The sequence below is a fragment of the Rissa tridactyla genome, chromosome W (genome assembly GCF_028500815.1).
Source record: "Rissa tridactyla isolate bRisTri1 chromosome W, bRisTri1.patW.cur.20221130, whole genome shotgun sequence".
In the NCBI taxonomy this organism is placed as follows: domain Eukaryota; kingdom Metazoa; phylum Chordata; class Aves; order Charadriiformes; family Laridae; genus Rissa; species Rissa tridactyla.
Window position 1 is genome coordinate 1,058,265 of NC_071496.1, and position 12,042 is coordinate 1,070,306.

The 12,042-nt window shown below is 39.5% G+C and overlaps 1 protein-coding gene across 3 annotated transcripts in view; it reads right to left on the reverse strand.

The window, feature by feature from the left end:
- LOC128901927 (WD repeat-containing protein 7) overlaps positions 1-12,042 on the reverse strand; it is a 124,446-nt gene that overhangs the window by 83,367 nt on the left and 29,037 nt on the right. For 2 of the 3 annotated variants that reach the window (XM_054184071.1, XM_054184069.1), the window contains exons 14-17: positions 10,751-10,965; positions 4,629-5,398; positions 3,966-4,054; positions 810-899 (exon numbers count right to left, since the gene is read on the reverse strand). In XM_054184071.1, coding sequence (XP_054040046.1) covers positions 810-899; positions 3,966-4,054; positions 4,629-5,398; positions 10,751-10,965 — 1,164 coding nt within the window. The remainder of the gene's footprint in view (positions 1-809; positions 900-3,965; positions 4,055-4,628; positions 5,399-10,750; positions 10,966-12,042) is intronic. The other variant, XM_054184072.1, reaches the window with a different exon arrangement.

Genomic DNA, 12,042 nt, shown 5'->3' on the forward strand with positions numbered 1-12,042 from the left:
CAAGAAAAGAAATCATTATGTCAATTTTCCTTAAAGAAAAATGGATTAAAAAGAGGAATTTCCAATTTAGGAGAGTGCGTTTCTACTACTTGAGGTGCATGGAAGCAGGAATTTATAGTTTAGTAATACGGCATAAGAATTCTGATTTAAAGCAGTTTGCCAATAGGAATACAAAGGGCTTTTGTTCGTTTGTGCCAATCTTGTTGGCAGAAAACATTCTTCATATTGGGGGGGGGGGGGGAAATCAACCCCAACACAAAACTCAAGTAGTTTAAATGAACACTACGTTGTCATAAGCATCAAAAATAAAATTTAAGTGACATGTAACTGATTTTGTTTGTTTCATTTTGAAAGGAGCAGTACGTTTTTAGTCTTTCAGTTTGTAAGGTGGCCTACGGAGCGCTGGTGCCCCCTCCTCTCAGGAGCGGGCGGCCCATCCCGCGCTCATCCCAGCGGGTGTCTGCCAGCTCCGGCTGGGACACACCATGCGGCTCGTGAGTCCTCTCCTGCACATGCTGCTGACGGGTAAAGCCACCTGCCTTTTCCCTACCTACAATGGGCTGAGGTTTTATGTCAAAAGAGCAAACCCCAAAAAGATCCGGAATGTCATCTTTGATACACTAGTTGAGAACTGAATTTACAGACACTCCAAGACACACAGTCTGAATCTGCACACCCTCTAGCAGTGTTAATCCCTCTCTTTTTTGCAAAGAAAAATTCCTACATAGATCAACTTAAAGTCATGTCATAACAATGATAGAGACATTAGTTGAAAGTAAAAGACAAATAGAAAAGTGAGGAAAGAATACCTTCATTGACTAAGAAACAGCTATGTAAAGCAGGAGCAGTGTCAGAGCCAGAGTGACCAGCTTCAGTGCTAGAAGAAACAGCAGGAGCAACTTGCAGAGGAAAGAAGAAAAAATAAAGAGAAAAAAATAGGAAAGTGAGGAGAGCAGCTTCTGAAAAACAGATTAGTATCACTGAAGAATGAAAAACAAAACTGGAGGAAACTGTGATAATATTAAACTTAAAAAAAATTCTAGGTTTTACAAGGAGTGCAATGCCAGTGAGAGGAGGACATGCAACTGCAGAGAAACACAGATACACTGACAGAAACCTGCACATTTTGAAAAGACAGAAGTACCTGTAAGGAAAGCAATTACAAATGTGTCTTTAGATAGCTAGATTGGGGTTGACAGCACAGCTGACTATGAATTTTAAAAACAGGAGTTTCACTGCTTCTTCTTGTGCTTTTCCCATATTTACATAGATTTGGAGTTTGCACTACTCATTAATTACCCCAGAAATAACCCCTTTTAAATCCAGGCTGCCCCATCTGTCACTCTAAAATGCCACAGAATGTATTACTGATGGCTAGGTTTAATACAGGTTCATTTTAAATGTCTCTGCATTCAAATAGTTTTAAACCTATACCAAAGAAAGGGCTGAGAATCTAAAGCAGCAGCAGACAAAGTGCACTACGGGCAAGCGCACGGTTCCAGCGTGTTACTCCAAGTGGTATCCGTGACATTTATTTTGTGAACTGCAGCGTTTCTTGGTGCAAATGTAATTTAAAAGCGTTCTAAACATTATACTTCCACTAATGCTTCATGACTTAATATTATCACATGAAAAGACGCGCAGACCTTATGGCATACACATGCTACAACCCGAGGTCAACGTGGAGATTTAGAGGTCACTATCTGACACTTCCTTCCTATAGAGAAATTACCATATGTCATGCACAAGCATCTTCAAATTAATCCCCCTCTTTTATTCCGTTGCAGAACAACAATGGGTTCAAGCTCCTGAACCGATTACGCATTGTCTTCTGAATGGTCTGTTTGCTTTTCATGCAGTGAACTTCTTTTGTCACTGTGGGACATCTGCATCAAAACTACTTTTTCCATACTTTCCACGCAAATACATCACGATGGCACGTGGGCAGTGATGGGACGACTAGCCTAAATGACTTCACGACAGCAAAACCTACTTTCAGTAGATGTATAAAAAACCTATTTATTCTATGAAGATGATTGTTTGTAAAAACACAAGCCCATCCCACACTGAAACTAGAGCCTTACTCTGAAGTGTCTTTTTTGCCTCATTTGGCTGTAGTTGGCAGCTCTCTTCCAGCGTCAGTAATTAAACCACCGCTGCAATGGAAGCAGCTGTCCCAGGGGCTGAGCAACAGAGCCGTGCTCATCTCCGGACAAATACAGGTCACACTGATGGACATCAAGCATGTCATAACATGAATTAATTGTATCTCCAACTGATTTTTAAGAACAATAGCACTAGAAATACACGAGTAGCAAGATACCGCAAGTAGAGCACAAGGGGACGTAAAGGTAAGACGCGTAAGAAGCTTACGGCCTGAGAGTACCACTAAGAAGCAAACCCATCTTCCCCAAGAGCGTGCAGGACGTGCCACCAGACACAGAAAAATATGACAATTTAGGAACAGGAGTATTTTTCTCTATTTTTGACAGCACATAGAATTTCATTTTTATCAATTATTTCTCAGAAAGTTATAAATATTTCTACTGGGTAACTGAAGTACGTCTGCCCCAAAATTAGCAAAGCTATTTCAAAGGAAAATTGCAGAGTTATCATTTGGGAAAGAAAAACTATAATGGAGCAATATCTTTAAAAACAAAACACACACTGTCTCTGTGACAAGTATGTTTTTTCTCGTATTGCCTTTGCCATATAGACACCGTCTCTGAGAAACCCTGACCTTTCAAATAATTCTCTTTCAAGGAGGAAAATTAAACGTCTGCAAAAAAACGAAACAAAGTGAAAAAACAAAACCGAAACAGCCCCACATGTTGGGACAAGAACCATGATTATTTATTTTGTTTAATTTTATTTCAGCTTTTTGCTACTGACTGCTACTTCTCTATTTATGTAGCACCCTTGATCATGGAAAAAGCTTGATGCACACCACTCCTGAAACTGATTTTCCCTTTGCAACCAAAGAGCACAGTAAATTAATATTTATGTTTAGGAAAAGAATACACACATACATTCTCCCCAAGCCATTAAAAACCACGCAGACGCCATTCCCCTGTTATCCCCGTGGGCAAGTACCTCCCCTCCTCTCTGGGGCACCTGCGCTGCCTCCCCGTCGCCCCACGCTCTCCCCGGCAGTTCCCTTGCTCCTCAGTTTTCAGCTCAAGTCAGAATTGGCCACACCGCAGTGATTTACATTTGCTTTAGGCGTTAAGAGTGGTAGCTCATTTGCCCCATCAAACAGCAGCTCTACTGAGAGAGCGAGCGAGCTGGAGGGTGCCTCCTCTTTCTCTGCCACCTCTCTGTGCTTCCATGTGCTCCTGCCACCCACAAGGACCTCTAGTCCCTGCTCCGCTCTGCTCCAGTGGAAAATTCATGCCTAATCTTCTGTACATCCTTCTTTTACATCACAGGTTCTACACCTTGTACTTAACCTTTATTACACTTATGAAAAACACGATGCAGACTATTAAAGGACCCTTCAGAGTCATCCACTGCCATCTTTCCTAACTGCAAGTGATAAAAAAAGCAGCAGTGGTAGAAGCAGCGTTGAAATAATTTCTTCATAAAAAGGAGAGGAAATGTATACATACTACTTAGATGTGTTTACCTTTATGCTTTAGTTTCTAACATACATAAACATTTTTGTATTAATTTGTATAGCCCTTAATTGCAGACTTTAAACCTCTTACACCTCAACACCAGAATGTTTGGGAGCACGTAAATATGCAAAAAATCCATTGTCAGGGAATGACTTCATGACAGTATCAGCACCTTATATTGATTTTTAGAAAGATCTTAGTCGTTAAAATTTTTATCTAGAATATTACACTACATTTTCCTCCCACATAGAAGGTAGCAATGTTTTTACCACTTGCTAGCAAGGTGATAACTTTAGTGTCAAGAGCTGAAATGACATATCAAATTGTTCCAAAGCAAATGATTTTTACCTTGCTTAATTTGTCCTTGGGCTGCATGACTTGAAATTGAAGGGGGCGCCTTCACTTTTGACATTTCCGGAGTGCCTGGCCTAGGCGGCCTAAACACAAAGTATACATGAAGGGGAAAAACAAGGAGGATAGGGGGGATAAAAAAAGAAAAAAAAAAAAAAAAAAAAAGAGATTATTCGCTAAAGATGCTGTGACTAAACAAACTTTGAAAGGCAACCCGATCAAAAACAGTTGGTTTGACAGAAAAAAAATAAATATATATCCATCTCATTTACAATTCCTAGGTAAACTTACTTTCTAGTATTAAAAATTCATCGGTATGTTTTTATTTATTTAGAATTTGACCTATTCATTATAAAAACTCTTTAAAAAACAATAAGCACTAAGAAAGAGGACAAAAATGGCCTCTCAGACCTACTGGCACATATGTTAATACACCTCCATGTTCTGTTAGAGCTGTAAGTTAGATAACAGAGGAACATCTTCATCTTGGCATAAAAAAATACTACATTCAAGAAAGAAGAAATACACTCAGTTCCCTCTAGGTACCAAAGGTTTTCATAGCCATTTAATACATCAAAATCCCCAGTAAAATTAAACAAAATAAAATGTTGTATTAAAATAAAGACAGTTATGCCAAGTTCAAGGGCCTATTTGCCGTACCTGGTCGGACCTTTCTTCATGTGGTCTCCAATGAAGGTGGCGTTGGTCATACTCATCAGTGTGTTGGCCAGTGAGATAACAGAGAGGAGGTGCTGAGTGGTGACAGCACGTGATACACCATACGTCCCCTTTCCCAGTCCTTCTGTAATGGACATTTTCCTGCCTAACTCCACGCTATCATATGGCGGTTTGCCTACAGACTGGTTATAGCCAGGAAGCATCAGGGACATGTGGCCTCCTCTAGACAGGAGGCCAAAAGACACTGAGCAGTGTGGCTTGAGCATCCCAAGACGATCAAGGCAAAGCTCATCTAGAACAGAATTCAGGCCCCAGGCATGAAGACAGGACATAAAAAGCTTTGCTGTATCCATGGTTAGATTATATTCTAATAAAGTCAATGGTTTAGATTTGCTAGAGCGATATTCTGGGTCACCGTCTTCTCTTCTCTGTCTTATCGATTCTTCATCCTCATCTTCATCATCAAGAAGATGCTCTTTTATATTCTCTTTGATTGTTTCCTTGACCTGCTGGAAGAGGACGGCTGCTCGTTTACCAGTCAAAAAGGAGCCTCCTTTGTCAGACCCGCCAGAGGCTTTCTGTAAATTCTCCGGAGAAATGAGCGCAGTGTTGGGTCTGGAGGCCTCTTCCGTCAGCAGCTGAATAATCAGGGCTTCTACATCAAAGAACAGCACATGTATATCGGGATCTGTTAAATTAGTCTTTATAGCTTGAACCATCAGGGAGTTATGTGAATATTTAGGTAAATTCCCCTGAAAAAAAGAAAAAAAAAAAGGAAAAAATTTTGAAATTTCAATTTGATTACTTTCTTAACACTTTTCACAAAGGTAGTTCACAAATTAAGGAAGCTGTGGATGATTAAAGTTAGAAAACTCACATGGGGTATAAAACATGTTATGACAAACATTATGAAAAGATCAGTAAAGAATTTCACCGCAATTTTTACAACACCAGGAATGCCAGACTTGTAATCAAGTGTTACACCCCTAAAATATGGGAATTTCACAGAAGTTTATGAGACAAATAGAGCTCTCTAGATAAGACAAAAGTTCACATTTCTTTCTTGTGAATTCTGAAACATAACAGCTATGCGCTGAGGAAGAATAAAATTTCAATATTTAGTTATTAAACTTAAAACACATTGAATGCTTCCTATTTGGATACTGAAGTATAGCATCAATTTATGCCATTGGAAAACAAGCTAAATAAGCTACTAATAGATTTGTCCAGATACGCAGTTAGTGCGTCACTTGTTCACTCCACTACTTAAGTCCATCTTCTTCCTCCTTCCCTTCCTCCCGAGGGGAAATAAAAAAAAAAGTCAGAAAAGGAGACGACAAAAGAACATCAACATAAGTTTTTAAGTATTGTGAGAACTTTGTTCTCTCCATAACCAACACAAAATTATGCTCAAGTACTTAGTTTCCTCAAACAAATGAAAAAGAGAATCTTTTAACAGAAATAAACCCTGTTCAAATGTGAGTAAAATATAGGCTGAATGGTTTGTTCAGAAAACATCACCCTTTACTGAAAGTAGAATTAGCCCTTAAGTTCTTAATAAACCACCAATAAAATTAATACAGTCAAGACTTCTAAGTCTTTTCTCAACTATAACTCAACTGCCTTAACATAAACTTTTTCAGCTTGGTAGTCTCTAAAAATTCTATTCTCTGTGGGCTTTCTTAAAGCACACTTTACAGCAGGATAGTTACTTCGAAATTAACAAGGCTTGCAGTTTTCATAGGTACACCATATATGTACTTACAAATAGGTATGCATAGGTATACACACACACTATAAATATATACAGACTATACAACTAACTAACATATACTATATACCATGCAAAAAATGGAATATTCTGTAAATATACACTAATTTACAACAGGTTTTTACCCTATCCTATATACATCCTGATATATTGCTTCCTTTGTTCACTGCCAGGAAGCAACGTGCCCGTCTTACGAAGCCTTAAAAAGCCTGGGCCATAGGAGCGGGCACCACTGAAACTCTGCCGAGCTGTAAAACTCCATTTTTCTACCAACACCCATTATCTTGCATTTTTCAACCCTTCTCGTTCTACTTCTGAACACTAGCAAATGTATTTATTACTATGAATCACAGAAACAAGCGTATATTCTACATAACATCCTATAACTGGAACACCGGACATGCATATGTACCATTTATTTTCTCTCAAGGACTTTTTTCAATACAGTAAGCGTTTTAGTCCTATGACTACTTGGCTGCTTTAACTTTTGTACAAATTTCGTAGCATGTGTTTGGAAACAGAAGTAATGTTTATATATATATATTCCTTTTCCGCTAGAGCTGTAAAGACCCCCAAAATGCTGTTGGGATGAAAGACCAGAATATCCACCACATTGTGTTCAATTATTGCTTCAGTGCATGAACCTGGTTTTGAAATAAGCATATTATTTTAATTCTCAAAGTCCTCATTCACAGAGATTTGTCTCTTGTAAAGCACTCTGCTTTTTCTGTGGCTATTAGTTACTGTATATCCCTGAAGAGTGTAAGATTGCTTTTTGCAGTAAAAATCTTCAGAGGAAAGAGTAACCTCTCCAAAGTTTTATATTTGGAAACTGATGCCTCCAGAAGGGGCTCAGGTACCCTGACCTGCCATCGAGAGCAGCTGATGATCCAGAGCATGATTCTCAACAAATACACACAAATATTTCACATTACACTCATTTTGTAACAAACCAACCAGCCAAATACCAAAAACACACAGAGAGAGCAATCTTCAAAACATTATCAAAAGACACTCTAACAAAAAAAATGCAGACCTGCCAAAATCTTCAATACCATCTGCTATTCTACTAGAGTCAAATAATTTTTCATTTCTATCTTTCCCCGAATTAAAATTAACTTCACTTATGGAATGAAGTTAAGGTAGTACCAGAAGGAAAATTCACATTTGGTCAATATGAAAGGAAAATTAAACAGAGACCATCCTCCTCACTCCCCGCTCTTACATCTCTTGGAGGAGCTGCAGCACAGGCTGGCTCACCGTGCCAAACAGCCAGAGCCTAACGCAGCCAGCAAACAGCCAAATTCTGCTCCTTCCTTTCTGTGCTCAACTCAGAGAATGAGTAAACTATGCTTACGAAATAAGTTTCCCATGAGAAGCAAATAATGGGTAATTGAAACTAGAATAGAAATAATTAAATGCCAATAAATAATAGCTGAAAATTGTGTTCTACAAAGCACTGATTTACTGATATATTCCTTATTTATTAAAAATATCTAACTATTTTCTCAGAATGTAACGTAGGTAATTTTTTATGAAATGGTCGCTGGTAATGGTCACAATAGTAAAGTGAAAAGCAACGATATAACCCAAATATTTTAGCTATTAATCATCATTGACGGCTGGTACAGAACACATTTTGCTGTGCTATGTATAGTGACGGGTTCTGTCAGTGTTGTGTTGATGGTTGGACTTGATGATCTGAAAGGTCTTTCCAACCTAGGCAATTTACGGTTCTATGCAATATCTTTATTAGATGTGAGGAACCTGCACGTAAAACACGTACACGTGCGACACTGATACTCAGGTATGCGCACAGCCATACTGGATGCAGCAGGACACGCGTAAGTCTGTAGAGACAGGCTGTTCTAAGGAACAATCCCTTGAAGTGACATTCCCTTTCCAAAGGGAATCCAGCCAGGAAAGCGCAGCCGGTGCTGGTCCCCGCGCAGGGCTCTGCTGCTCTCTGCCGGCCATGGCCCGGGAATCGGTGGAACACCACCTGTTCCTGCCGGAGCTCGGGAACACTGCTGAATGGCACCCGCACACGAAACAACTGTAGGACCCGGCCGCTCCAACAGGCCTTCATTAGGAAACCAGTGACGATGAGTGGGAGGGGACTGGACTCGCCAGTGAGAGCACACACGAGCAGGGTGGTCACAGCATTGCCAAGGGTGGCCGCCCTCCAAGCCACCCCTGCCCCAAGCACCGTCACTGCAGCGAGTTGCCCAAGGCACGTAAAGCCTCTTACGCACTTCTCTAACACACGACTCCAGGGGTATTTTTCCCAGTTTCCTTCAAGAGAAGTTTGCACTTCTGTCCATTAATCTTTAACAGCAAGATAAAAATGTAAGTCAGGGGTCATAGTCTTCCTGTGACAAAGTTCATAAACCCCTCACAAAGTCAGGACTTTTCTCTGTATCTGGCCAAACCAAAGCCCAAGAGAAAGCTCTTTCTTCAGGCTCTCCTCTGGCAATCTGCACTGACCCACTATGGAGCCCACCAGCCAAACCACCATCAACAGTTAAGCCAACTTCTAAAATTTACTGTTTGCTTTTTTGTTCCATCTCTACAATGTGATACTGTGAGACACCTGTTACTTTTCAAAACAGTCGTTCCAAATCCATCAGACTGAGTAATAATTAGACACGTTAAAATTCACAGGATATTTAGAACAAATTCTTGTACCGTCTGTCCTCCATACTAGGGTTCCTTCAAATTTCTTCACTGTACTAGCTTTTCTTGGGATACATGCTACATTGTACTCTATTTGCTCTTCAGAATAATAAAATTAATGCTGAAATGTAAAAATTATTCTTTATACAATTTGAAATCCAAGTTATTTCTTATTGTGAGATGATCAATTTGGAAAAAGAACTCATTACTAGTTGTTAAAAAAGGAACTTGCCCACATCTCAAAATATTTAAGGTGCTTCCAGCTTGTGCAATAACAACAGGATGGAGAAAAATCATCCTCCGACTCCAGAGACTAACGTGCAGACTCACAGTCCTGCTATTGCTCTAACTCCCGAACAACTCTTATCGTTAGGATATTATCAGAAAGGTTTGCTTACCAGAGATCTTGGTAAGAAGCCTGTTGCTGTACTCGGTAACATCCATATAAATTGTAAAGTTTTGTATCTAAATGAACACACATAAACACGCCGTGGATCACGCGCACTCTCTATACACAGACACACAGCGCTCAGAACAGTTAGTGAATGGTTTTAACAAGTTACTACAGACAGTTCCATTTGAATTCATCACTTAAATCCTAAAATATAATTTAAAAACTCCTTAAACATTAAGCATTGAAATATTTGGGAATCAACCAAGCCCATCAATATCTTCTAGCATTAAACACTTAATATCTTTCTCAAACAGCAATTAATTTTCAGCGTTTAGGTTCCTTTGGCTCCATTTATATCTATTTGCGCATATATTTCAGTAATACTTTTCCTGAACTGTCACGCAGCAACAATTACCAAAATAAAATAAAATCAAGCTCTAGCTCCACCTTTAGCAAGATGTACAGGAACGTATAAAGCATATTCAATATGTGTGGAAGAGGGGAAAAAACAGATCAATGCTGATTCTATTCCTCAAAGTTCACACACAACGAGAAGGGTGAGACTTGCTTCTGATGGATATGGATCACAGCCTGGTTCCTCGTCTACCCATCAATACTACAAATTAACCGAATGTATACAATTCAGCAAATATTTCAGATTCTATGAAAAGCTGCTAAATCCAGATTTTAAATAAACTCAACCTCGAAAAAACCCGAGTAGAATGCACGCTAGTGTGGAAGGTGGCATCACGAACAGTAACATAAACTGGGGAACAGCATCCAGAGATATGTGGTTGGCTGATATTAAAAATATATTACTACCCATCTAGAAAAAGATAAGTTTATTTGGTGCATAGCCTCAGTTCTTACTGAACCTAGAGAAAAAGACAGCGAAAGCAGTACAGAGTTATAGACAGTGAAGAGGAAGTTTAAAAGCATTAGACTCCAGTAAGAAAACTACTACTACTGAGAACACAAAATAGAGAAAACCGAAGTGAAATGTAACTCCAGATAACACCACCTGCATTGGAAACTGCACAATGATGTTGAAGAAGGCTGAAACTTTTTGTTCAAGGAAAGGAAACTCCTAGGACTGACCCAAGGCCAGGTAAAACTAGATTAGGTCTTTCCATTAAAATTTCAGAGAGCATTGGACAAGACCCTTTCAGTTGGAATGATAAGGGTTTCCCATATCTTATTAAATTATTTATGGAAATAAATGTTTCAAGTACTGCATTAAAACCAGAGTGCAACACCACTTACCTTGTCAGAGGCTTCGGAAGCGAGCAGGTTAGTGGCCAGAGTCTGTAGTTTCTGGTGCGCCACGTTCTTCAGAGCAGCCAGGCTGCGCCGAGTCATGGCCTGCTTCAGGTTGACAGCAGGATGGCTGAGGGCGTCCACCGCCGCTGGGACGGCCTCGTCACACGCATTCAGGATTTCCACTGCCGTTATGCCCATCACACACCTGTCCAGCGCACCTGCAAATGTTTTGGAAAGCATGAATTTAAGCAGAAACAGTTCAGGATGTCCAAAATATCAGTACAACAACGGGCGAAAATAATTCACACCACAGGACGCAATGCATAGAAGTTCCCCTTGTGTTAACAGTTATTTTTAGACCTAATATTCCTAAAGGGACTGGATTTTCCTAAATATCCATGAAATTGAAGTGCGTAAGGAAAAAACACGTTAACAAAATCAAGACAAATTAAAAAACCCCACAGTATGATTCTGTGCTGACCAGAGAGCGATGACTGCAGCTGCTCCACGTTTTTAGTGGAAGGCTGCTTTCAATCATTTTGAATTCCCTCTCCCACCCAACCACCTGCATGGATTAAGTTTTCCATGCTGGATCTCAGGTTCCTCTTTGCCTCCTAGAGCTTCAATAAAAAACAATTCACTTCCAATTTTCACAATAAGCTGAAAATAATATTCAGGCATTACTGCAGGTTTGTGGGGTTTTTTTGTTCTTACGGGAGTTAAGGAGTCAAAAGGTAATTACATACTGCATATATTTTGATGCATTTTTTCCTCACTTTCTCCCTTTCAGATATCACAAGATTTTCTACAACAAAGCTGTTTTTATTTTATGCCTTGCTGCCCCTTCTGTTCAGGCTCATTTTTAGTTTATTCTAACTATGCATTAGTTCCTTTTTTTAAAAAAACCACACCAAACAGCAAAACAAACAATATAAAAACCGAGACAAACGCTTTCTCCATTCTGCAGATGAGGAAACTATTGTGGATTCAGGGTGCTGTGCTTTTACACCAAGCTTTCAAGGAAATTGCTGAGGAAGCACGGACAGGGATCAACTGAAAAGACACGACCTGTGCAGCCAACATTGTAACTGGTGTCTCTAAAGGTAACTGGGAGAACACAGCCACAGCAAGCCATACTTCTCCAAAACTAAATGGGTTATTCCAAATGCCAAACTATGTATTTAACAAAAGCTTACGTAATCTACAAATTTTGGGAATATGTGGAGTGCTAAATATCAATGTGCAAAAAAATGTTACCTTTTCTCTCAGATGCAACTGACACAGAACTATAGCCA